Genomic DNA, 26,652 nt, shown 5'->3' with positions numbered 1-26,652 from the left:
AGATAATATAATACAATTTTATAAAAATTGAATAGAATAAAAAAACAGGATAGAATAAAATGTAATAAAATTAAAAAATTACAAAAATAGAAATCTAATTTTGCAAAACAGGACAGAGTAGAATAAAGTCTAATAAAAATAGAATTGAAGAGAATATAATAAACTAGGATAGTACAAAAATAAAACAGAGTAGAATAAAATGTAATAAAATACAATAGTATAAAGCAGTATTAGAAAAGAACAGAGTAGAATAAAGAGTAGAAGAGAATAAATGGACACGTTTCTGAGGAGCATGACTTATATAAGTTCTTATATAATTTCTTTCACTAACACTAGTGTTACTTTATTTGGGTGTTTAGGGAATAAATCCCACGAGCTCCTGCTTGGTTGAAAATAATCTCCGAAGCAGTGAACCTGTAAATCCGAAGCCGTACAGTTTCAGAGGTCTGAGTGTAAATGTTGTAGTGTAAATATTGACGTGATGCTGTAAAGTGTAGAGCTCCAGCTGAGTAAATAAAACATGTAGAGAAGGTGTGGAGCTCCAGTCCTGTTTCTCCGGCTGATACAGAGGAACACACAGCTATATTTAGCCCTTCAGGGTGTTAACGCATCACAGAGCTAACACTGTGCTGGAAAACACCTCCATCCTGCTCTCTTTCTCGCTCACACACACACACACACACACACACACACACACACGCTAAAGGGTTTGATTTAAATACAGGAGCTGGTATTAAAGACAACATTAACATCAGGGTTTAATTAATGAAGTCTGGCAAGTTGCTCATGAAGCAATTAACAAGTGTGTTTGTTTGTGTGTGTGTGTGCGTGTGTGTATGAGCGAGTGTGTGCATGTCTGTGAATACAAAATCTGGAGGTTTTCATGATCATGTCCTCCAGATTTGATGCTAACAAATCAAAACGTGAGCTCACAGTGCTACTTCACAAGATGTCAGCAAGCTAGAAAGCGCCATGCTAAGTATTAGCTAGCTAGCATGGTTCCTTTCAGATTTTTTGGCTAAAAATATAAAAATATTTAAATCATCATTATTGAGTCAAATAAAATCCTGACAATCCTTGTCAGGTTCGATTAAATCATGACCCACTAATCTTACAAACTAAAAAGTCTGGCGTCACATGGAGCTAATTGTAGCTAGCTGCCTGACTTTAGCTTGTTAGCAAAAAGATTTAGTAAATTGAGATAATAAATCAGCACAATACACAGAGAATTAAATTTTTTGAAGAAAAAAAATTACACACACACTACATGACCAGAAGAGAAAGCTTTGGTCTCCAGGCTGTATTTTAGCTAGCTTGCTGTAGTTAGCCAGCTAACAGCTTGAGAAGAGAGTGAGTACAATACAAGCTGAGCACTCAGAATTCAGAATGGAACCGTTTTAGCTGGCTAGCTAATATTAGCCAGTTCTAACATGTTTTAAAACAAGCTCTTTTTAAAAGAAGAGAGATTTCTCTTTGCCATCTAAGACACCGTAATTGTGGCAGTCATGTTGATTTATTGTTTTTGTTTTATTCAAATAACACTTTTGTAACACTGAGGAAAATATTAATACTAGTTTTAGCTAATGTTAACAAAAGATGAGAGATATTAAGCATGATAAACTAGCTAGCTAGCAAGTTAGCATTATTAACAGCATCGACAAATCACGACAAGTCCAACATAGCTCTAGTTTTTTTCTCTTTCAGTCACATTAGTCAACACCATCAGCTAGCAGATCATCACCAGAGCACTTAGCCGTCATGTGCAAAGGCTAATGCGCCATCTCACGTGTTCTTTACATACATAATTCATGCTATGTTCATACGTGCTTAAAAATAACGGCAGTTGTTTCACCCTGATTTCCTGTACACATCTGTGTACACAGTGTTCTCTCACAGCCAGTGTGTGTGTGTGTGTATGTGTGTGTGTGTGTGTGTGTGTGTGTGTGAGTTCCTTCTGGAGCCTCCACACATAACCCTGAACTGTTGACACAGTTCTATTTTTGGACTAAAATTCCACACAATTCAATCCAGTCAATTGTCAAATTCCAGGCAATCGGGTTTGAATAACATAGACTCGGACAAACTTGATTGACTGGAATCTTTAACACAACAAGAACAAACTAGCAGCGAATCTGAAACAGTGAACTGGTGCACACACAATCTCAGAGACATAGAGTCATAGTTTTCATACTAAGAACAAGAATATTATTTGACAAAGAACCAGAAAAATGGGGGGGGGGGGGGGGGGGGGGGGGGACACAAGAAAATCGGAGACAAGAAAACGTATGAGATATCTGAGAAAAAGTATGAGAAAACTATGAAAACAAGGAAATTACAAGTTAAAAAGAAAAACCAAGGGCCGTAGAAGTTGTGGTGGCTTCGTGGTTAAGACATTGGACTTCTGAGCGGAAGGTTGAGAGTTCACATCCCAGCACCACCAAGCTGCCACTTCTGGGCCCTTGAGCAAGGCCCTTCACCCTCAGCTGCTTGGTTGTATGTTTGAGATAATTGTAAGTTGCTCTGGATAAGGGCGTCTGCCAAATGCAACGATACTGGTTGGATTTCTGATTTAATGCATGCCACTTTTGTTTAAAATGTATGTCCATTTTTGTGCGTCAGATCATAAAAAGGAACTAACTGCAGGTAGGAACTAAAGTTGCCTGCTGAAGTACACTTCGAAGGATCAGCAAAGAGTCTTCAAAGTACTGCTGTGGCCTCAATTTTCAGTAGATGCATCTTCTTGCCAGGCTCTATAGCTCAGTGGTTAGAGCACTGGCCTTGTAAACCAGGGGTCGTGAGTTCAATCCTCGCTGGGGCCTTCTCTGGGTTTTCTGAAGGTAGAAAGATGATCTCTCTGAGTGACTCAGGTCCTGATCTTAAATGTTGGGAACTAGAACACTGGCACAGGACTTGATTAAGTGCTGCTCATGAGTTCTCATGACCTGGAAACCTCTTGGTGCTCCTGAGGATGGTTCCATATGGATGGCTTATGGTTTGCCTTTTGGCATGGTCTGTCTCATTTTCTTTTAGCTGTACTGAGAAAGTAGCTAGAATGTACAGCACTCAGCCCACTATACAATTTATACACCTCACATTTGTTTAAAATGTATGTCCATTTTTGTGCGTCAGATCGTAAATGGGAACTAACTGCAGGCAGGAACCAAAGTTGTGATTGATGTTACAGCAGTTTTGGTGGCTACTGCTTGCTACGGCAGTACATATACTAAAATTGGAATGATATAGAGAAGGCTTGCATGGCCCCTCACGCAAAATTGTGAAGTACACTTTGAAGGATCAGCACAGGGTGTTCAAAGTACTGCTGTGGCCTTAATTGTCTGTAGATACGTTTGCTTGCATGGCGCCATAGCTCAGTGGTTAGAGCACTGGTCTTGTAAACCAGGGGTCGTGAGTTCAATCCTCACTGGGGCCTTTGTGGGGCGTTTTGAAGGTAGGAAGGCAATCTCCCAGAGTAACTCAAGTTCTGGGAACTGGCACAGAAATTGTTTAAGTGCTCCTCATGAGTTCTTATCACATGAAAACCACTTGCTGCTGAGGATGGCCCCATGGACAGCCTGAAGATCTGTGAGATTAATGTGGACTTAGAAACCCTAAAGAGAGCTTAGGACTGTAGTTGCTACCAACAGCTTTGCACTCAAGTCTCCATCATTGAACAGTTGAGAACTTCAATAAAATAGACTACATGGTACTCTAATGAATTCAGAAATAATTCTTATGTTCCTCATAAGCTCACAAGTTCCTGGTTACAAAATTGCACTTTTTGACTATATAGTATCTTGTTATAGAAGGGAAATTATTTATAATCACACTATCTGGTGTCTCACAGATGAGGTTCCCTTCTGACTCATGTTCCTCTCAAGGTTTCTTCCTCATGTTGTCTCAGGGAGTTTTTCCTTGCCACCGTCGCCTCTTGCTTGCTCCTTAGGGATAAATTTATAAATTTAAAATTTATATCCAAATTTTTTCTATTTCTGTAAAGATGTTTTGTGACAATGACCATTGTTGAAAGCACTATACAAATAAAATAAAATTGAATTGAATTGAATTCTGTGAAAGAAAAATAGGAACCAGAGAAGTAGAAATCCAAGAAAAAGGAAAATAAAATCCATGTTACTAGAAGAATAAGAAACAGGAATTCTAGAAACTGAGGAAAATAGAAACCAGGAGACTAGAAACACAGACCTGTGCTATTAGAAATTTAAGAACCCTTAAAGGTTCTTTGGTTGTCCCTCGGGAGGAGGACCCTTAAATGTTCTATGTAAAACCCTTCAAGACTGTTTCCAAGTAAAACAAATGAAAAGACCAGGAACAAGAACACTCTGATTTAGGATTTGGAACAAGAAAATTATGAGATTTAAAAAAAATGAAGAAACAAAGATACTGTAAGAACTGGAAAGCTAGAAGACTAGGAACCATGAAAGTATGGGATTAGGAACTGGGAAAATAGAAACCAGGAGACCAGATTCGGGGGAACTACACTATTAGAAAGGTCTTAAGTTAAAACAACAGAGTGTTTAGGAAGCTGAGAAACCAATGAACCTTTAAAGAACCCTTGAAGAACCATTCCCCCCCAAAGACTGTAGGATACTATAGGACTAGGAATATAAGACCTGGAAATTCAGATACTATTTGTCTAAGCACCAGGAAAGAGGTAACAAAAATAGAAGACAGGAAAACTAGGAGGTTATGAATCAGGGAAATAACCAAAAAAAAAAAAACTAGAAAACTAGGAATCAGAAAGCTGTGAGAGTAGGAGTTGAGGAAAAAGGGAACCAATGAAGGAAACAAAGAAGATATGAGGAATGTAGTAAGCAGGCAACAAGATTTATCCGATTATCAGGCTAGGAACAAGGAAGGTGAAAAGAAAGGAACTAGGACTAGGAAACTTGGAAGTCCTGGACAATCAGGCAAGAAAGCAGGAAAATATGAGATAAGTATAAACCAGGGAAAAGGGAAAGTAGGAACCTAAGAACAGAAGAACCAAAGAACCACAGCTTAGTATTACGGAAAAAACGACAGACAATAAAAGAAAAAGTTCTGCCTACAGGCCTTCTTCCACAGAAAAGTGTTTTGTACTCAACTTTAAAAGCTCACTCTGTCTCCTTTAGAATTTTTTTATCAGGGCACAGGAGAAAAACCCAGACTCCATTTTCATTCTGACACTTTCTGCTCCCTGAGGTTCGAAGAAACAAAAAAATAAATCCATTTTTAGCCTGCTCAAACCTACCAGACACAATTCCTACCAAACTGATCTGGGTTCAGTGTCTGACACTGACTTCTAGCCACAGTGATGTAAGATCTGGAGCAAAGAAATGGGGTCAGGCTCGAGAGCCGTGGATGATGTGAGAGAGAGCGCTTTGCTCTGCTTCAGTCGTAAGGCACTGCTGATGAAGCTCCAAGTGTGACTGAAATATTCATGAGGCCAAGGGAGCCGAAATGGAAAACGGAAGGCAGGCTGCAACTGATCTGAGATCAGACTAGAGAGCTGAAATAAAATCAGAATAACATTGAATCGTGATAAAGTGACGAATGAGTGAAGAGTCTACAGCTTTACTTTCCTTACATCACTTTCTGTATTAAGAGAAACACCAGTTAGCGTTTAAGTCAGAAAGTAACAAGTCGATCAAAGTGGGCGTGGCCTGTCCAGTGTTATTTTTTTAGTTCTGATGACAAAGTAGCCAAAATGTACAGCCCACTATACTATTTATAGTTTGTTAAAAATGTATTTTGATTTACATGTTACATCCTACCATTGTTCTCAGATTTGATTAGCAGAGCAGGCTAACCTGTACTAGCTACTTACACTCACCAGAGTCACCAATGATCTCTGCTACTTCCTCCCAAGCTTTATTTTTCTTCGTAAAGTCTCTATACACATTTAATCACAGGATAAGATGAAACCACAGTAACACATTTTTCCTTCATTTTTGTGCATCAAATAGTAAATGGAAACTAACTGCAAGTAGAAACTAAATTTGTGAGTGATGTTACAGCAGTTTCTGTGGCTTATAGTCAGTTTTTTAGCTACTGGAGTACACTTTGAGGTTCTTCAAGGCTCTGCTGTGGCCTGAAGTAAGTTCAGTCCTCACAGGGGCCTTCAAGGGATGTTTTGAAGGTAGAAAGACAATCTCACAAAGTGACTCTGGTTCCAATCTTAAAGTTTGGGAACTGAGAACACTGGCATGGAAGGTGATTAAGAGTTCAGCAAGTCTCAAATCCACAATTCCTGCGTCTGAGGTCCATTCATCTAGAAAATGTAGATGATTAAGCAGCTTCTATAGCTTATAATCACTTTTCAACTTAAAGTACACTTTAAGGATCAATACATGTTCTTCCAGGTTCTGCTGTGGCCTGAACTTGAGATTCCCTACAGAAATACAGGGAGAACATGCACAGGTACTACTCCACATTGTTAGTGACCTGAGCTCAGAATCCAACCCAGGAGTCTGAAGCTGTGAGGAGCATTTCTACCTTCAAAAGGTCACCTGAAGGCCCCAGCGAGGATTGAACTCGCGACCCCTGGTTTACAAGACCAGTGCTCTAACCACTGCGCCAAAGCTGGGGAACAATAGTCTGTTTGAGAGGGGGAAGAAGGGAAAAAGAAGGGGAAGAAGGGGAAGAAGGAAAAAGAGGAAAAGAAAGAGGAAAAATGAGAGAAAAAAGGAGGAAAAGAAAGAAAAAAGAAAAGGAAGGAGAGATAAAGAGAAATAAGTGATTTGTAGGCATCTGTTTTGCAATTTTTCTCAGAAAACATGCGTTTTTTTTGCAAAATTCGGGTCACGCTGCCAACAAGACGACGTAGGTTCGAGTCCCACCTCAGACAAGAACTAAATTTTGAATTAAATTTTTGAAATGACATCTGATAGTCTACAGAAACATCGCTGATGTTAAAATCAATAAATTATTCCTCACCACAGTTTACTTCTGTGTAGTTTCATAATGATAGTGATTTAATTCAATGCAAGATATGGCATTTCTCTATGTATGTACTGTTATGGATGCTGTCTTTTTACAAAATAATGTCTTTTATTGTATTAATATTATTGTATTTACATATATTGTATTTTTTTTTTATTCTATTGTATAGTTTGTCCTCTGATTTATTAGAAATCCTAATTAACTTTACATAGGATTACTCTATTACTTATTTAAAGATTTGTGCTAAGAAGCGTATGCAGAAATAAAGAGATTATAAAATGTTTTACCACCCAGTGGGCTCACAGAGTGATTACGATTACTGAAGCAGAAGTGTGGTATAAATCAGAGACCAGTCACTGGTATATAAACAATAAAACTGTATTTTTAAATAAATAAATAAACAAACACACCAGCTTAAGCATAATATAATACAACACACGCACCATAACAATAAATACAAGTGATAAATTATTATAAAAGAGTAAAATATTAAAGTATAACTATATAAGACTATAAACAACAACAACAACAAAAAAAAACTATAAGTATTTTAAACATTATATTTACGTATAAAATATATACATATAACTGTGTAAAGAAATAAAACCTATTTTTTCTTAATCTGTTCCAGCCACTGCTCTTTCGTTAGAGTCTCAGTATTCGGACAGTAAATAGTGCCCTTATACTGGCTATGTCCAGTCTCCGCTGTCCTGTGGCGACCACATTTTTTGCATGTATTCGCCTCCACTCTTCTTGTATACGCACGTGGTCGACGTGGCATTTGTGGTTGGACGGCCGTAGCTGGAGGAATACTGCTAGCTTGGGGTGGCTGGAGCACTACAGAAGGTGGAGTGCTGCTGGGCTGAGGAGTGGTGGTGGCTGAGGGTCCAGGGACCACAAACACGGTGTACGTGGGGCTAGGGTGGGGAGCAAGTGTGACGAAAGCACCTGGAGGTCGAGGAAGCAACTGTCTTTGGGGTGCCAGCTTTGGTCTCGCTGTCTCACGTGGGTCTGGGGGGGACGTGGAGGTGATGCGCCTCTTCTGTCTGGCTTGCCCTACCGTGTTGTGCGGCAAGCTGTACGCGTGCTCTTGCCCTTGCCCTTGCGATGGTGGTGCAGCCGGACGAGCGCTGGCAGATTGCAGAGGCTCAGCGGCAACAGGAAGAGGATCAGGCAGATCCATTCCTTGCAACAAGAGAGTCAGATCTTGCCTTTTCACTCTCTCATTGTGCCATTGAACCAGAGTCGTCTGATTCACCTCCACCAGCTGCAGATTGGTGCCCTGTATGATGGCCCCATTGTTCAAGATCAGCTGCCGGATCCTGCGGTAGTCGTGCAGGATTAGAGACCATCTTGTCAGGGAGCCCTTGCCCTTCCTCCTCGGATTTTTGTGAATCCTGCAGAGTCTGATGAAAATGGCCTCCACGAGCCGGCAACAGTCTGGCCACTGGGCGGGTGAAGCTGTCGATGCCAACACACACCGTTTCAGACTCTCTACCCCAGGAGTGAAAACGGCCTTCTTTTTAGGAGACCGAAACCTCCCTGTGGTCAACCTTTCCTGGTGTCTGGCAGCAAAGACCACCCGCTGCTTGTCAAAATCCAGCAGGTTCTGCCAGAGGGCCACAATTTCACTGACCTGAAAAAGACAAACCATGCAAACACGGATGAGTTACATGCAATATTGGTTTTAAACAGAAGAGATTTTTTCTTCTCCTTTTCATTCTTTTTTAAAAATGCCACTCACCTGCTGACTGCTGAGGGTTAGACCAGTTTGATGCCTCAGCTCCACCAGGTAATCTGCCAGGCTGTCCACCCGGTCCATCCCTGGCACATTTTGATCATCCACAGCCTAAGACAGTGTATTGAATAAAATATATGTTAACTGTCTGCATGTATGACAGTAGGTATTTTAGGAATGACTCAAATGTTTAAAGATAGGTCAAAGGTTCAAATGGTAACCTATTATACAATGAGTTTTCTAATACTGTGATATTTACATACCAAAGTCTCCTCAGGCACTTGAGTGGGAGAATCTGGAGCACTGATACCAGGTGGAGCTGTAGACATATCAGTGCTCGCAGCAGCTGGCAGGGCAGAGGAGGACGCGGCAGATGGCTGGGCAGAGTAGGACGCGGCGGCTGGTGGGGCGGTGGAGGACGGGGTGGATGGCAGGGTGGAGGAGGACGCGGCAGCTGGCAGGGAGGAGGACGCAGCGGATGGCGGGGCGGTAGAGGATGTGGCGACTGGCTGGGAGGAGGACGCGGCGGCTGGCGGGGCGGAGGAGGACGCAGTGGCTGGCTGGGAGGAGGAGGAGGAGGACGCGGCGGATGGCGGGGCGGTGGAACACGCGGCGGCTGGCGGGGCGGAGGAAGCAGCAGGGTGAATTCTGGCGGCAGTTGTTGTCAGATCTTCTAGCAACGAGGCCAAGGTACGATCATCACTTAGGTCCTCCTCAAATCCTTCATCCTCCTGCTCATCGACATTAACTTCCTCCAGCAGCTGGTCTGTTGCCTCAGCATCTGGGTCCACCCTCTGAAGCGGCTGTCCAGTCTGAGCGAGTAGGTAGTCCACTCCGATAAGCTCCCCTAAAGAAAACAGAATTCAGATTACTAAACTAATTATGGTGGAGCTGAGGTCATTTAAATGTTTTACACTTACCAGTGTACTTCGAAGGGGCCTGGAAGCTGGGAATGTATTTCCTCCCGAACACCTTCAGACTGTTTGTGTTTATACAGTGAACCACCTCCCCTGCATAGGTGAGGAGAGAGGATGGCTTGGTGGCCAAGGAAGCTGCTGCCCGGTCCTGGTTCCACCTGTTCAGGCCTTCCAGGAGATAGAGCTGAAAATTCAGGGTGTTTGCGCTGGTTCCTGTTAAGAAATAAGGCCATAAGTTGGAGATTGTAAGCAGGCATATTATTATGTATTGTACTGTAAGGTATTTGATATACAGAACAGTGAAATGCCAAAAATCCACAAACCTGGAATGAACCTTTGCATGTGGCAGTGGAAAGACTCGAGTGATGTTGAGCCCCTAGCGCACCTGTACCTGGTGAGCACTATCCCTCCCTTGGTGGTGGTGGTGCCTGTCTCGGTGTAGAGAGACACACCCGGCACGTCCTGGATGCACTTCACGTGCCTCTTCTGAACATGCCATATGTACTCCATCCTCACCGTGTCCAGCAGAGGGACACCCATAAGGTCTCTCCCCTTTTCCTCTTTCAGCTCCTGCAGGAGGTGGTCAATCAGGCGGACTGTGGTCTCCACTCCACGAGTCCTCCGACGGCAGTAGAGGGCCAGCTCCTTCTTTGAAATGCGCCTGTTCACCAGGTCATCAGTGATCAGAGGCAGCCTTTCGTCCTCCAGCTGCTCTCTCTTCGCCCGACGCAAAAGAGCAACGTCATGCGGATCCCACTCAAAGATGCACGCCGACAGACGTGCCATGAAGGTTGGGTAGAGGGGATGAGCATCCGTAGAGCACCCTGTCGCCAGTCGCCGCATAAAGTGCCAGATGTCCAGCCTGATGTTCAGGTCAGGCCATCCTCCAAAACGGGTCTGCAGCTTGCTCTGCCCCTTGTCTATACAGCAGCCAGAATCCACATACAGCAGCACCGGAGGAGCCACCCCTGCCTGCTGGTACCTGCTGACCAGGCCTGACACCATGGAGTCCAGACCAGGGCCTTCCTGGGCAGTCAGGACACTGATGAGTATCTGTCCTCTCTCGTTGCTAACAGAGGACATCCACTGCGCAGTGCCCCGGGCATGGCCGGCCAGCTTCTTCGTGATCTGAAATCGCAAACAATATTCACACCAAGCATTAATAACAATAAATTCCATAGTGCACACACACAACCGCTATGCTAAACAAAAAGTGATGTGTGCAGTCAAAAAGTGTGAAGCAACTAACTTCTACCTTTTTTGTTGAATCCATTTTTAAAATGGTCCCAAATGTTGAGGTGATGCTGGCCTTAATATGATCCAGACGGCTTATGATGTCCTTCCCATAAACAGTCAACAGCCACTTGCTGGTAGGCACTTCAATGGGTTGCGGAGGCTCCTGAAAAGCAACAGGGAGGAAGCTGGGGCGGTCAGCAAAGACAGCGCACTCCTCCATGTAGTGGGCCAAGTGGTGAAGCCACTCCTCCCCATGGTTCTCCTTTAGCTGTCTGGCCAGTCTAGTGGGGCTATTTCCAAGTGTCCTCTCCCTCAGCAGGCGTATGACACGAATATCACATGCGTACCTTTTAAGCAAAAATATATGCATTTTACACGCAAGATAAACAAAATGTTGTTGTCAAACGATTAAACGGTCAATATAATGAACATTTATTATTATTTATTGAACTAAGATTCTGTAACACGTGTGTAGATTGTGTCTTACTTGTATGTCAAGATCACGCGAAACAGTGCCCGGTGGGGCAAGTCGAGCTGGTTCAGGACAGTCTGGCTGGTGGAAATGTAATTAAGACGACAAACGGTACACCTGAGTGTCTCTGTCACCATCAGGTAATACCTGTCGATGTCCAGCACCCTGCGAGCCCTTTTATGGATGCCATAGCCAGTCAGCTGCTTCCCACAGACAGGACAAAACAGCCTGACCTTCCACAGGTGGTAGGGCATCCACACCAGGAGCCTGTGTGTGAAGAACCGGTCTGGTAATGGAGCCTGGTGGTAGATGAGGGAGGGGACTGGAGGCTCGTACCAGAGCTTCAAGCCTGACCGAAGTCTGCCACCGTGATAGAGTGTAGATGCAATCCACCGCTGATCTTGTAAGGGGATCGTCTTCCTCATTTCAGGTGGCAGAGAAGAAACGGACCCAGAACCATCATCAGGAGCTGGAGGAGCAGAAGTCGGCACACCACTGGGAGCAGCAGAGGTGATCGGATCTCCCTAAAGGAGACAAAAACCATTCAGATGGAACATTAATAAGTTTGTTTCTGTTTGCATAGATAACATTCCAAATGCAAACATACATATGCTGTCTATGCCAAGAAGGTGATGTGGTGGAGAGATGAGAACTCACAGACTCTGAAGGAGAAGGGCTGGCCCTCACAGACTCTGAAGGAGAAGGGCTGGCTCTCACAGACTCTGAAGGAGAAGGGCTGGCTCTCACAGACTCTGAAGGAGAAGGGCTGGCTCTCACAGACTCTGAAGGAGAAGGGCTGGCCCTCACAGTGGAGGGAGGAAAAGAGCTTGCTTTCAAGGTGGAGGAAGGATGAGTGCCGGCTGTCACAGAGGCTGAAGGAGAAGGGCTGGCACTCTCAGACAGTGGGGAGGAGGCTGATGAGGACTGTAAGGAAACACATTGCACATATTAGCATAGTGAACATAACCACACAATAAACATGCTGTTCTTTTAAAAGTCTTTTAAATGATCTTTCTACAACCTGATGCCCCAGCTTCCTCCTTGGTATGTTTACGTTAGGCTTGGCTGCAGCACTGTGGGTCCCTCCAAACCGTGGCTTTGTAAACTAACAGTTCACAGAAAAACATAAGTTTAAAACCATACAGGACAAATGTTTTATTCAGGTGACAACTGACCCCCATAATCACACATCTGACTCAATTGCTCACACCTGACAATGGAGGTGTGTGTGAGGGGTGGGGTGGGGTGGGTAGTCTATACAGCAATCAGACTAATCTGTTACCATTGATATGTTAAGTGGAGGTCGTCTGGTCGTCTGGGCAGAGGTCGGGGTAGGGGCGGCACCGGACGTGGAGGCAGGCTGATCACTGGTTCCCTAAAAAGTGCAATAAAAAGGAAACAGGGTCAAAACCCGTCCAAAGGCAAGTCATTATTGAAAAACAAAACAAAGGGCTGAATTACATACCCTGGGAAGGTGGAACCCACAAAGACAGCTCTGTACTCCGCCAAAAAGGGACGTCTGTCCACGGGCCTGCGCTGGACATTTATCTATCTGTAACATTAAAAAACAGCGTGTCAGTTGACAAACAGCCAATAGATTACATTGTGTGGCTCTCTGTCTGTCTTCCCGCGAACATTCGCCTGTACGTACCCTCTGAAACAGGTCATACCACTTCTTCTGACGAGGAGCAGGTCTGTTGCCTGCTTCGGAGGGCCACACGCCTGTGCTGGCAAACTGCCGCAGGCGGGACATCCACTCCTGGTCTCCCATGGCCTTGTGAGATTTCTGAGGCTTGGACATCTTCAGCACTTCAAAAAAGACTCAGAAAAACTGTTAAAAATAAAACACTGACCACATCACTGCACTGACTACTGCATTGGCATGTTTTCTCTTCTAAAGTTGTACAACTGCTACAGTCATTATCATTTTAAAACAGACCTGGTTTCTTTCAACTTCCATTTTTACCAGTGTTTTTGTTTGTTCGTTTTTGCCCAACCGCCGCAGGCGGGACATCCACTCCTCGTCCCCCATGGCCTTGTGAGATTTTTGAGGCTTGCTTGGACATTTTTAGCACTTCAAAAAAGACTCATAGAAAAACTGTTAAAAATATACACTGATTCTTTCCATTTTTACCATCCTAGTTTTTTTGTTTGGTCATGTAGGTTCTGACCAGTGTCTATGAAGCATGTCGAATTGTATAATAATTAAATCACAACATGTGATAATTAAATAAATTAAAAGGGACAATAAAATGCAAAGAATTGAACTTATTGATTAATGAAATTGTCGAACAAAAGGAAACACTATACAATAATAATAATATAATATGATAAACACTATATATAAAAATAATAAGATGATAAACATTCAAACACTATATAATAAAAGTAACAACACGATAAACATTCCAAAGCTAATTGAAGACGCTCGACATAACATTCCAAAACTTGCTAGCATAAGGTTTGAACAAAGCACACAATTAAAAGCGAGTTCTGGAACACGAGATGTAATAACTCCAAAAGTCACTATAATACACACGTAATTACGCGTTAGAACATTACAAAAGTAACGTGTCATAATAAAGACCGCTCAAAGCACACACCTAAACACGCGATATAAATATAATTTACCGACTGTTGAAAAACACGAAGAAACATCTCTTACCTGGCTATTTGAAATCCGCTACCTATCGCGCGCTGAAACGCCGCATATATGGGCGAACGAAACGTCACTTCGACGCGCACGATCTGATTGGCGCGTCCGACGCGATCTGATTGGCGCGTCCATCTTTGACTCCATCTTGGATTGTCCATTGTGATTCGCGGATCCATCTTTGCGGCAACGGGATTGGCGGAGAATGATGGAGAATAATGGAAATGGGCATCGGGATTGGCGGAGAATGATGGAGAATGATGGAGAATGATGGAAACGGCTGTCGCGGATTGGACGGCCACAGGTCGCTTAAACCAGACGATCGCGTTAACAGGTGGAGCCATGGAGCCATGCACAAACTGAGCAGAGCTGAGGAACGTGAAGAACATGTTTATTACGGTTGAAAGCCAGATTTCAGCCACACCCTCAGTGCTTACGTACATACAGGATGAATATACTGATAATGCTTACTTTCCAGGGTGTGTACTGACTGTTTTACATAACAAGAGCTCCAGCTATCAGGCTGCCATGTGGCCTCATAGCTCAGTGGTTAGAGCACTGGTCTTGTAAACCAGGGGTCGCGAGTTCAATTCTCGCTGGGGCCTTCACACCTTCTTTTGAAGACATAAGAGAAGATCTCATGGACTGACTCAGGTTCAGATGTTTCTGAATAACATGTTGGGAACTGAAGTAGCTGGCACTCAACTCATCCAGCATTTCTTGGGCCTCAAACCCCCACTTCCTGATCTTTGAGGACCACTAATCTAGAAAAAGCAATCTATGTGACTTATAATCATTTCTTATCTGAAGTTCTCTTTTGAGTATCAATACCAGTTCTTTGAGGTTCTGTTCTGTTAACCCTTAGCAACACATGGGAGAACTCCACACAGACAGTAACCTAAGCTCAGGATAGCACCACTAACCTGGAGCTGTGAGGTGCGACCCACCGCCTTTCTAGGTTAAGATCCTCAAAAGACAGCTCAAAGGCCCCAGCGAGGATTGAACTCGCGACCCCTGGTTTACAAGACCAGTGCTCTAACCACTGAGCTATGGAGCCATGCATGAAAGAGACAGAGCTGAAGAACGTGAAGAACATGTTTATTACGGTTGAAAGCCGTATTTCAGCCACACCCTCAGTGATTACGTACATACAGGATAAGCAGAATGATAATGTTTATTTATAAACCAACAAGAGATCCTACTACAGTCCTTTCACAAGGCTGTACTAGCTATGCATACTCACAGAGGCACTGCTATTTCTTTCCAAGGTTTTCTTTGTAATGTCTGTAAGATGAAACCATGGTTACATATTTTTCCTTCCATTTTTTGCATCAAACAGTACATGAGAACTAATTGCATGTTGGAACTCAAGTTGTGGGCAGGGAACTGAAGAAACTTTGGACCACATGCACCATAGGATTGGTTTCAGGAATCATTCGAGCCAATATCTTGGATTCATTGTTTAGAATCTGCATAGAATTGAGAAAAATCATGATTCAGATATTGCCCTGCAGGTGAAATAATGTCTCTGAGCCAAGCACTTCAGCAAAAAATAAACGATCGAAATAAACAGTTGCTTTGTTGCTTGGTAGTGTGAAAGGGACCATGAAAGTGGGAACTAGAATACTAAAAGTCTAGGGGCAGGAAAACTATTAGAATAGATGACATGAATAGATGACACGCCCAAGCGGTACAACAGACAACAATCCATGTTGACAAGGTTATACATGTAACAGTGGTTCTGTATATACTGGTTCCATATCACTTGGATCCAACGCCAAACCAGCAGAAACTCGAACTATAGTCACTGATGACAGTATTTTACAAGCTCATAAGATTAAAGGTCTCGAAATGTGTGTGTACACGGTAAAGAAGGCATCCAGGGGTTGGAACAGAGCCCCTGGTGGTTAGGAGGAGTGAAATAGAACAAGGTTCGAAAGGTTTTTGCTTATATTTGAACACTTTGTTTATAATTCTTGTGGATTTTATCTCCTGTTTTAGCCTATATTCCATGAATAAGAGTTCCTGGAATCAGAAAACCAAAGAACCAAAGAACCAGTGCACTATTTTAGCATTAAAACATTTTTCAGAGTGGTGTGTATCATAATTTTTTATTTATACTGGTCAGTCAGTGCTAAATATTTTAACAATATTGTACAGTTACGCACATTTAATATTTATTAAATGTTTTTGCACATTTTCTGATTTTTTTTTTGTATGTTCTATTTGTATTCTTGTCATATTGGCACTACAGTTATATTTATATTTATTTATAAAGTAACCTTTTCATTTCCTCATGAGAGCTAAGTTAAAATCTTATCTTAAATAAGAGCAGTCTTCTTGTTGCTGCTTTCAGCACTGGACAGCTTTCAGCACTTCGACCCGCCTACTCCGTTTAGCCCCGCCCCCAACATGTATGATTGACAGAAATAGTGGCTATACACTGCTCCTGGACGGTGTGATGATGGAAGTGGTGGAATTTTTGCGCCTCTCACATGCAACCGAGCCTTCACTGTGTTTGTGCCTGAAGAGAGGAGAAGAGAGGAGAGATGATCCTGACTGGACCTGCATCATGGAGCGCAAACTGAAACCGTCACAAAGGATTTACATGTGGAGTGACGGCGAGGCTGCACGCGCGGTGTAACGGGATGACACTTGTCATGAGCGCGAGGATTAAAAATAAAAATAAAACAAAATAAAAAAGACCTCAGAATGATTCTTGGAGTTCAGCAAGCCACGCATCTGTCTGTGAGGATGCGGGATTCGTTGTAGACGCGCGTGCTTGGGGATGCACGTTTGCATAACTAAACCCGTTTAGGATGCTCGCGCTGAGGAAGAGGATTTAAGAGCGAGCTTCTTTCCGGCGGACGCGGTCATGGGTGTGCTGCTGCTCTGCCTCCTTTTGCACGCGGGACTGGCGCGCGCCACGCACGACGGCTACGTGGAGTGGTCGGACGGCGGTGACGACGACGACGACGACGCCGCCGCCACCGCCGAAATCGGCGCGAGGCAACACCGCGTCCGTGGCACGGAGCGCGCGACTTCGGCGGGAGCCGGGGCGGAGGAGCTGCCGCGCGTGGTGGCCGCCTTCCTCCACACGGGCGACGCGTCCGCGCTCGCGCACGTGAACTGCTCGCGGCGTTACGAGCTCAGCAGCCTCGGTTCCGCTCCGCCGGCGCCACCCGTCGCTTCCGTACACTCCGTTCGCGCAGCGCTGGACGCCGTGTCGCGCGCCGCCGACTTCCTAAACGCGCTGGCGCGAGAGGCGAAGCAAGAAGAGCAGCAGCAGCGGCAGCAGCAGCAGCAGGTGTGGTATCGCGCGCTGGTTCGGAGCATGCTGGACCGCGAGCCCAAGATCCACCGCGCCGCGCTCGCGCTCCACGCCGAGCAGCTCCACCTCCAGGCCACCAGGATGGACGGGCACGTGGAGCTGCGAGAACTTCCGGTTGAGGAGTCCGAGTGGAACCGCCAGGTCCGGAAAAGAACCCAGATGATAACGCAGACTCGAAGCTCCCAGAGCACACAAGGTCACGTGCAGTGGTCCGCGCCGTATCTGGAGTGTGAGCGCGGGCGCTTCATCCCGCACTGGCTTCTAACGCTGTCGGTGAAAGTGTATGAGCTGAACACAGAGCCAGAGATCAGGTGAGTCCAGGTGAGTTTTAAGTGAATGTTCAGGTGAGTCCAGGTGTGTTCAGGTGAGTTTAAGTGATTTCAGGTGAGTTTACAGTGATCTCAGGTGAGTTTAAGTGATTTCAGGTGAGTTTAAGTGATCTCAGGTGAGTTTAAGTGATCTCAGGTGAATTTAAGTGATTTCAGGTGAGTTTAAGTGATCTCAGGTGAGTTTAAGTGATCTCAGGTGAGTTTAAGTGATCTCAGGTGAATTTAAGTGATCTCAGGTGAGTTTAAGTGATTTCAGGTGAGTTTACAGTGATCTCAGGTGAGTTTAAGTGATCTCAGGTAAGTTTATAGTGAATGTAGGTGAGTTTAAGTAATCTCAGATGAATTTAAGTAATCTCACGTGAGTTTATAGTGATCTCAGACGAGTTTATAGTGATCTCAGATGAATTTAAGTGATATCAGGTGAGTTTACAGTGAACTCAGGTGAGTTTAAAATGAACTCAGGTGAGTTTAAAATGAACTCAGGTGAGTTTATAGTGATCTCAGACGAGTTTATAGTGATCTCAGACGAGTTTATAGTGATCTCAGATGAATTTAAGTGATATCAGGTGAGTTTACAGTGAACTCAGGTGAGTTTAAAATGAACTCAGGTGAGTTTAAAATGAACTCAGGTGAGTTTATAGTGATCTCAGGTGAGTTTAAGTGATCTCAGGTGAATTTAAGTGATGTCAGGTGAGTTTAAGTGATCTCAGATGAAATTAAGTGATCTCACATGAGTTTATAGTGATCTCAGATGAGTTTAAGTGATATCAGGTGAGTTTATATTGAACTCAGGTGAGTTTAAGTGATCTCAGGTGAGTTTAAGTGATCTCAGGTGAGTTTATAGTGATCTCAGGTGAGTTTAAGTGATCTCAGGTGAGTTTATAGTGATCTCAGGTGAATTTAAGTGATCTCAGGTGAGTTTACAGTGATCTCAGTTGAGTTTAAGTGATGTCAGGTGAGTTTAAGTGATCTCAGATGAGTTTACAGTGATCTCAGGTGAGTTTACAGTGATCTCAGGTGAGTTTATAGTGAACTCAGATGAATTTAAGTGATCTCAGGTGAGTTTATAGTGATCTCAGATGAATTTAAGTGATATCAGGTGAGTTTATAGTGATCTCAGGTGAGTTTATAGTGATGTCAGGTGAGTTTAAGTGAACTCAGGTGAGTTTAAAATGAACTCAGGTGAGTTTAAGTTATCTCACGTGAGTTTATAGTGAACTCAGGTGAGTTTATAGTGAACTCAGGTGAGTTTAAGTAATCTCAGGTGAGTTTAAAATGAACTCAGGTGAGTTTAAAATGAACTCAGCTGAGTCTAAGTGATCTCAGGTGGGTTTATAGTGATCTCGGGTGGGTTTAAGTGATGTCAGGTGAGTTTAAGTGATTTCAGGTGAATTTAAGTGAGCTCAGGTCAGTTTTTCAGTGAACTCAGGTGAGTTTCCAGTGAGCTCTGATGTGTTTAATTGAGTTTAAAATGATTTTGCGTGTGTCAGTGTGAGTTAAAGTAGTCTAGGTTAGCTGAGGTGAGTTTAATGTTATCTCAGACGAGTGTAACATGATCTCAGGTAAACCTAAGTGACTTTGTGTGTGTTAAGGTGAGTGTAACGTGATCTCATGTGAAATTAATGTGATCTCCGGAGAGATGAAGCATCATATATATATATATATATATATATATATATATATATATATATATATATATATATATATATATATATCAATTCTGCGCAATGATAAATATACACAAAGGTCTTTGAGGAACAATATCGTCCACACACTCAAATCAGTAGGAACGTGACAGTTTGGGTGGAGTTTACACGAACAAACGCAAAACGCACCGACAGAAATAAAGCTTAAGTAATATGAACAGGTGTGAATATATAAAAACAAAATGTGGCAGTTTACAGGACAAACCAGGATGTATACGAGCGATTACAATATTTTACTAGATACGATTGTAAAGGTGACTGGATTATCAAGAATTTTCCAGATTGATGCATATAGAAAGTAGACACAATTTATTTTAGTGTTAAATGGACAAGATATGTTACGGTATCAATATACATAACTTTATTTATATTTACCAAAAAACTGGCAACCCACTTTAGCATGTTGGCACAACCATAACGTGTCCCATGCTGAAGAGTCATATTTGTGGTATTTTGTCTTCAGCAGCGTTGCTGGGTCTGTTTTTTATTCCAGAGAAATGAGATTACTTTCGACTTGTTTCCACAGATTTGCTGAGGGTGTGGGCTTTTTTGCCTTAAATTGAATGAATTATAACAATATTTTGCAAGGCTAAGTGGTGAGCTGGAGGTTTTTACAGCAAACAGTAAATGCATGCTGTGTTACATACAGTGTGTGTGTAGACTGGGAGTTAAAAGTAAATATAATGGTGTATCAGTAAGAAATCAGGTTGTTGTTGTAACCATGGTAACAACATACATAAAAATTTTTTTACTGCTTAGTCATTTTCGTAGCTATTGTACACTTATGACAATACACCGAGTTTAAGACCTCGAAAGAACTGTTTAGGAAAAGTGCACAGTTTAATAATTGCTTTATTTTTTAAAAATATTGCTGTAAAAATGCAACTGTGATTTTAGATTTGAGGTTTTGGAGCTGGATTGGTTTTACTGAGCTAATGTTAGTGTGTTTCTGTGGTCTTTAGTTTTAATTTCTCTTACCATGTGGGACAATATTGATATTAAATCTGACTGGTTAGATTTCCTCCAGCAATTCCATCCCATCTTTCTGTCTCTCTGTCTCTCTCTCTCTCTCTCTGTCTCTCTCTCTCTCTCTCTCTCTCTCTTTCTCGCATTGCTGTGCTTGCTGACAGAAATGATGCCTGACAGCTTCAGGTGTTTGTTTCCATTCCCAGTTGACAGATGGGCCGTTGCTGCCTCCAGAGAACTCTCCTGATTCTTGGATGATGGAGAGAGACATGGAGAGAGAGAGAGAGAGAGAGAGAGGGAGGGAGAGAAAAGCAGGAGAACGAAGCTGCAGTCTAGAAGAAAATGCATTCTGTGTCAAATCTAATATTCTTTAGTTGGAAATAGCAAATCCTGCTAGAGGTCATACTTTATCTCTGTGTGTCTCTCAGGAGGTTGTGTTGTCGCCTCAAAGCTCCAGGGTTTCCGGTCCACACTTCTCATACAAAACATGCCAGGATTTTACACGCTTGGCCAATGTCGAGCGAGCTGGACCAGAAAAAAAGTATAATGACAAATAATACATCAAAAGCTCCTCTTAATTGTGTTCAAATGGACTTGAACTTTCTGTGTAAAACACATGAACACAGTGTAATTCATGGCATGATAGATTTGTGAAGTTCAAAAATTACATATTTACACACAGTCCCTCTCAAATGTGCTAATTCAAACAACAGCAACAACAACAAAAACTAAAAAAAAAAAAAAAAAGTACTCATCTATATGGTGAAACACTCGAACTTACCTGCAAAATGTATTAGAGGAACAAGATGATTGTTGGAACTGTATGTGTTTCATCTCTGCGTTTATAGATAAGTACTGTTTTTTTAAATGGCACATCTGAGCGGGAATGCATGTGATTGGCCAATTAAAAGAGTGATAAGTGGTGACTGACAGGCTGCAGAAAATAACGGCGTGAAAGTAGGATATATTGCTTTGAAATGCAGTGAAGTGAAAGTTAAAGAAATACTATAATGAAGCACAGATACTTGGAAAAAGTGAGTAAGTAAAGTAACGAATTACATATACTTCATTAGTATACAAAGCCGAATATACAGCAGGTCATTAGCATACATTTAGATTTACGTCATTAGCATAGTAGCTGAGTTTACTGCTCTATTTTGCCCCCTAGTGGAAGAACAGAGCTCTTATTCAGTTATGTCCAAAATTACAACATTATGGGTTTGCCTTTTGGATTATAAACTACAAGCATTAATGACTTCTGTCTTGAGTTGAGGGTTCACTTGAACGATGACCGAGACCCCGATTGTTGACAGACCATGAGTAGAATATCAAAGAAAACCAAATAAATGAAAAAGTTAACTTGTTTCATGCCAGACATGGTCAGTGGTATCTGGGTATTTAATTTTCATATTGTTATTGGTGTGAAACTATTTATTATTTCTCATCGTACATCGTATTTAACTCATCTAGACACATACTAGTCTTTTAGGCTGAAGAGAGTGTATACTTCTAGAAGTTTCTCCTTAATCTTCAGACAAGGATGTGACACCGAGGAACACACTGTTCTGGGAAAAAAAAGCGCAGTATAAAAAAGAGCTGCAGTGAGAATGCTGTGTACATGTCAGTTCTTCCCTTGAGCACTCAAGAACTTCCTCATTAGTGATAATTCAGCACCACTCAGCTTCACCTCGACCAACATGGCAGATTATTCACGTCCAGCCTTCATCCCTGAGCTACGTTAAATACAGCGGGATGAGGATGAGGGGCATGTGAACTCTTTTACACTGCAGTTATTAGGTTCTCTGTGTTCTCCACTCGTTCTCCACGCCTCCTACACATCTCACCCCTCAGGCAGTGTGGCGGTTAAAAATAAAGCTGTTTCAGGGGAAGGCAAAGAATCAGAAATGCTTTATTTTCAAGACAACAACAAGCAGCACATGATCCATACACACATACAATATGTAACCAACAAGAAGTGGCTCGATAATCATTTAAAGTCTAAAGGTGTGTAGTATCGAATCTTGTGTTTTGTCTTGTCTTTATATCTGTGGTTGTTTTATTTGTATTTTATTTCATTTCAGTTTCGAATCAACCTGATTCCGATCCTACCTGTTTTTGTAACAAAGCTAGCTTGAAATGCCGCTAGTTATTTTCATGTTAACTAACAGGACATAATTTGTTTCATGGATGTTCCATAACATTAAATGTAACTTTAAACAAATTAAACGTGCACCGTGTCATTTTTTCAATGAATAAAAAATCGTAATTGTTGGTAAATTGCCGTGTTTTATAATAGGAATAAAACACTCGGGGATGTGCTGTTATAGAAAATTAACAAATCGACTTTAGTAACAGTGACTCCGCTTCATCACACCACCTCAGAGTTGATTGTTTTCCTATAACAGCATGACATGGAGTATTTTATTCCTCTTATACCACAGAAATTTGCCAACAACAGTGTGTCATTCTGTATATATTTTTATCCGTTTATAGTTACATTCAATGTTGTGGAACGTCCACAAAACAAGTTAGATTGTTACAGAATTGGATCGGATTAATTCTGTCATTGTTAGGTATTTCCCCCTCGCACTGAGTGCAGAAGCGCTTAACGCACTTAAGCAATTGGCAGCATGACAGCGCGTGCTTCCATGTTATGTCTTTGCCACGTGTGTTTTGTTTTGATTTATGTCCTGTCTCCACGCGTGTCCTGTCATTTGTTGTCTCCCTCATGTGTCCTCATTGCTCACACTTGTTTCCGTTTACCCTTTAATTAGTTTGAGTATTTAAACCCCCATGTGTCTTTCTTCTTCGTGAAGTAATGTTTAGTGTTTTGCTGCCTAACTTTACCAAGTCTGTTGTTTCCTTGTTCCCTACTTTGATTCTTGATCTTGTTCTGTCTCCTGCTTTATGTTTTTGGATTACCCTGTATTGTTATTTGTAGACTGCCTGACCTCTGCCTGTTTCCTGTTTCTGTCTTTGGATTCACGTTTTGGATTTGTCTGCCTGCCTCTTCCGTCTTCGCCTTCTTTACTTTTGGCCTGTTGAACCTCAAGCCAGAGGAGAACCAGTGGCTGAGGTTCTTGTTGTCCTGCCTGCCTCTTCCGTCTTCGCCTTCTTTACTTTTGGCCTGTTGAACCCCAAGCCAGAGGAGAACCAGTGGCTGAGGTTCTTGTTGTCCCGTTTCACCATCTGAGCTTGCCAGTGGGCAGAGCTTCTGGTCGCCAAGGGAACCATGGGCCTAGGAAGCGTGGCAGAATTTATGGGAAGGGCTACCTTAAATCTGATTTAGAACATTTTTTGGGGAGGGCCAGCCTGTTGGTCAGGCCCACTCACTGTTCAGTAGCAACTACGAGGAGAGGAAGGCTGGAGACAACGAGGAAGTGAAGGTCAACAGGGCAGCCACTCAAGTCCAGCTCCTGCTTGAGGCTGCCAACGTGGCCTAACAAGTTCTGCTCCAGCCCGAGGCCCACAGACAGCCTCCCCTGCAGAGTTAACTCCAGAGACTGAGGAGGCGGCCTCCCCTGCCAAGCTCCAGCCTGAGGCCAACGAGGCGGCCTCACAAGTCCAGCTCCTTCCAGAGGCCAACAGGGTGGCCGCCCATGTCCTGCTCCTGCCAGAGGTCGATGGTGCGGCCTCCCAAGTCCAGCTCCTGCTAGAGGCTGATGGCATAGCTTCCCACACCCTGCTCTTGCCAGAGGCCAATGAGGCAGCAATGGAGGCACAGACTCATCGCCTGCTTCTCGACAAGATGCACCATGTCTGGTCCCTATCTGTGCTGGAAAAAGCCAGAAAGGGAAACAGTGCCTGCCTGGGAATCTGGGGTTTTGTGTGGACATTTGCCCAGAGGGGCAGGACCGCTGGGGGAATGTTTAAAGGCACTTCAGGAGAAGCACCCTTGGGGGGGATCTGTTTTGGATTTGTCTGCCTGCCTCTCTAATAAAATGCTTAAACTGCGACTGCATCCATCTTCGCCTCCATTACATGATAGTCATCTTTATTGGCCCGATTCTGATAGTGGATATTGGATTGGGGCCATAACATGATGAATAAAAACAGGACAACTGTAAATTTTTATTTAGCCTATTTTTCATTTGTTACCTTCTGACATGTTTTAATAGGATTGTTGATTTATGTTAAACATATTCCAATTTAAGGAATGAATGCAAATACTGGCCAATCAGAAACAAGCATTTTTTATGGTCATGTTATGAATATATAATATAAAAAAGGACATTATAATAACTAACTTTGTATGTTCAAATTTCCAGAAAAATTTTAAATTCCAAATATGAGTAATTAGTGGCTTTCCAACATCTATGAAACTGTGCACAAAAATCACTGAAAAAGAAAAGAAAAAAGAAAAATTTGTTTAAAATATGTAAAAAAAATAATACCACATTTAAAGATTGAAAAGGTGCACTTGTAATTGTTATTTTTAAAAGAAGTAAAACATTTATAAAAAATATATCACGATACCCATGACATTTCAGAAAAGTATCATGATATGGATATTATTTCATCACATTGCCCAGTCCTAATCGCAACATGGCTTTTTCTGCATACACGTCACCTCTACAGGTATAGTAGTATATTTTGAGGTCAGTAAGACACCTGATAACACATTCTATGTGTATGTGTGTGTATGTGTGTGTATATGTGTAGGGGCGTGGTAAGGGTTGATGTCAATCTGCAGGATGTGGACATTGATCAATGCTCCAGCGCTGGCTGGTTTGCCGGCACTCACCGTTGCAATCTGACCACAATGGAGGTGAGTCAACCTTCAAATGCTTTCCATTTCATTAACCATCAGCAGTCAACATTGTGCTCGTCACACTTAGAAGATAAATCCAGCCACCTTAAAGGTGCATGAGGTAAAATTTGGGCTCTATTGGTTCCAAGGCAAACAACAAACACACGAATGATTGTTTACTCAAAGTCCCGCCTCCTAGAATTTACAGTGACCTCTGCAGTTCATCCACGCTAGTTCGGTAGTCAGCTAGCTCACTTTCCATCATCTCTTTCTACTCAGCTAACAAACAACATGCATGAATTACTGACATGCCTGATTTGTTGCTTGTCGTCGATCCAAAGACGTCACCAGTTTATAACGTTAACGATCATCACGTGTTTAGAAGAAATAGAGTGAATTCAGCATCATATTGTTTCAACAGTTATGTTTCGTAGAAATTTTCACAGTATTTTTAACAGTAAGATCAATAAAAATCACTGGGGTGACCCCTAAACGGGAGCAGCCGTAAGAGGAACAACATAATAAAGCAGTAATTTGATCAAGCTAATCTTCAGTGTTAGCATGACAAAAAAAAAACACATACTGTAGTAACTGAGCAGTTTAAGAGAGAAATCCTTAAAACTTAAATCCTTAAAACTAGCACAAAGCCTTAACTGCTAAAAGATAGCACTGCTTAATAATAAACCCTTCAGTTATGTGTTAGACTCTTAAATCTTCTCACTGTGTGTTGCGTGTGTGTGTAAGGATGAATCACAGCACACAACTCAAACAGAAGCAGATCTTCCTCCAGGCTATTCAGGAGCTCATTAGGTTTATTTGGATTTCAGATGAGTTGAAATTCATTCTTTTCTGCGTGAACACAGCTCTGACGGTGCTAATTAGCCGCCGCACTGCACTCGTGCCGCTGAGATTTCGGATTATTTCTGGATCTCTCATTTAAGTCCTAAATCAGTAGGAAGTTGGTGTGAGGGAACACACATCTGCCATCGTTCATTAAGCGTGCACAAAGACCAGCAGGAGCAGGAAAGCACTGACATTAACACCTCCTGCTGCAGAGTCAAAGTCAATAAACATATGCTAACGTATCATTCTTATAGAGCTTTATCACATGGAGGAACTGAATTAGCGCTGGCAGATTATTTAGTGTGTGCATTTTAGCAGTTAGTAGTTTTAATCTTCGTCATAATAGTTATATTTTAGTGATTTGGTTGTTAATTTTACTCTTAGCACCACTCTTTAATCTTACCCACCAACATTAAATAGTCTTTGTGACGAAGTCTTTCCACTCAGTCCACAGTCCAGTGAGCTTATTTTTGTGTTTCATTTTCCAAATCCTTTTTTTTTTTTTTTTGGTTTTTGTCCTGTCCCTGCTCCATCTTATCACTGGTTTGTTTTCCTAATGTGTGCATCTGTTCTGGGTTCAGCTCTGTCTGTGTCCTGTTGACTTCATTCCTCATTGTGAAGTCTCATTAATTGTAAGTGTGCATTTCTTCTGTCTTTCTGACTTGTGCCTGTTATTGGTTTTGATTATGGATTGTTTTGTTTTGATGTTGTCTTGCTCTTTATTAACCCATGCTACAGTGATCCACTCTGATTTTTGGACTGCTCATAATAAATG

General features: G+C 42.4%; 2 protein-coding genes and 4 non-coding genes across 7 annotated transcripts in view; 4 read left to right on the top strand and 2 right to left on the bottom strand.

The window, feature by feature from the left end:
- The first annotated feature begins 2,746 nt into the window (after positions 1–2,746).
- trnat-ugu (transfer RNA threonine (anticodon UGU)) lies at positions 2,747–2,819 on the top strand. Its single transcript has one exon. It is a non-coding gene; the product is annotated as a tRNA-Thr (tRNA).
- Positions 2,820–3,357: 538 nt separating this feature from the next.
- On the top strand, positions 3,358–3,430 carry trnat-ugu (transfer RNA threonine (anticodon UGU)). The gene has a single exon. It is a non-coding gene; the product is annotated as a tRNA-Thr (tRNA).
- Positions 3,431–7,296: 3,866 nt separating this feature from the next.
- On the bottom strand, positions 7,297–14,289 carry LOC117598555 (uncharacterized). 2 transcript variants are annotated; one of them, XM_053233166.1, is made up of 12 exons: positions 12,951–14,289; positions 12,765–12,851; positions 12,582–12,674; positions 12,321–12,404; positions 11,957–12,223; positions 11,315–11,823; positions 10,847–11,174; positions 9,915–10,719; positions 9,595–9,804; positions 8,938–9,521; positions 8,681–8,785; positions 7,297–8,572 (listed from the first exon to the last, which is right to left on the bottom strand). In XM_053233166.1, exons 1-12 carry the CDS (start codon positions 13,098–13,100, stop codon positions 7,544–7,546), a joined length of 4,251 nt encoding a protein of 1,416 aa, XP_053089141.1. In that variant the 5' UTR covers positions 13,101–14,289; the 3' UTR covers positions 7,297–7,543. The 2 variants fall into 2 exon arrangements, with proteins under 2 accessions (XP_053089141.1, XP_053089142.1); XM_053233167.1 differs by having other exon boundaries at positions 11,987–12,223.
- Positions 14,290–14,484: 195 nt separating this feature from the next.
- Positions 14,485–14,557, top strand: trnat-ugu (transfer RNA threonine (anticodon UGU)). The gene has a single exon. It is a non-coding gene; the product is annotated as a tRNA-Thr (tRNA).
- A 379-nt stretch (positions 14,558–14,936) lies between these two features.
- Positions 14,937–15,009, bottom strand: trnat-ugu (transfer RNA threonine (anticodon UGU)). Its single transcript has one exon. It is a non-coding gene; the product is annotated as a tRNA-Thr (tRNA).
- A 1,425-nt stretch (positions 15,010–16,434) lies between these two features.
- The window catches only part of gpr158b (G protein-coupled receptor 158b), a 33,456-nt gene continuing 23,238 nt past the window's right edge, over positions 16,435–26,652 (top strand). Inside the window, exons 1-2 of the mRNA XM_026937187.3 lie at positions 16,435–17,594; positions 24,947–25,052. Coding sequence (XP_026792988.3) covers positions 16,828–17,594; positions 24,947–25,052 — 873 coding nt within the window. The 5' untranslated portion in view covers positions 16,435–16,827. The remainder of the gene's footprint in view (positions 17,595–24,946; positions 25,053–26,652) is intronic.

This window comes from Pangasianodon hypophthalmus, chromosome 4 (genome assembly GCF_027358585.1).
Source record: "Pangasianodon hypophthalmus isolate fPanHyp1 chromosome 4, fPanHyp1.pri, whole genome shotgun sequence".
Taxonomy (NCBI): Eukaryota; Metazoa; Chordata; class Actinopteri; order Siluriformes; family Pangasiidae; genus Pangasianodon; species Pangasianodon hypophthalmus.
The sequence above is the reverse complement of the archived record's forward strand: the minus strand, read 5'-3'. Positions and strand labels throughout refer to the sequence as shown.

What these genes read in the sequence shown, in the direction of transcription:
- LOC117598555 (XM_053233166.1), bottom strand. Translation starts at nt 13,100, where the DNA reads ATGTCCAAGCCTCAGAAATCTCACAAGGCCATGGGAGACCAGGAGTGG. An exon ending in GGCCCCTTCGAAGTACACTG is followed by an intron (nt 9,522 to 9,594) that starts GTAAGTGTAAAA and finishes TGTTTTCTTTAG; the next exon opens with GGGAGCTTATCGGAGTGGAC. An exon ending in TAACCCTCAGCAGTCAGCAG is followed by an intron (nt 8,573 to 8,680) that starts GTGAGTGGCATT and finishes TGTCTTTTTCAG; the next exon opens with GTCAGTGAAATTGTGGCCCT.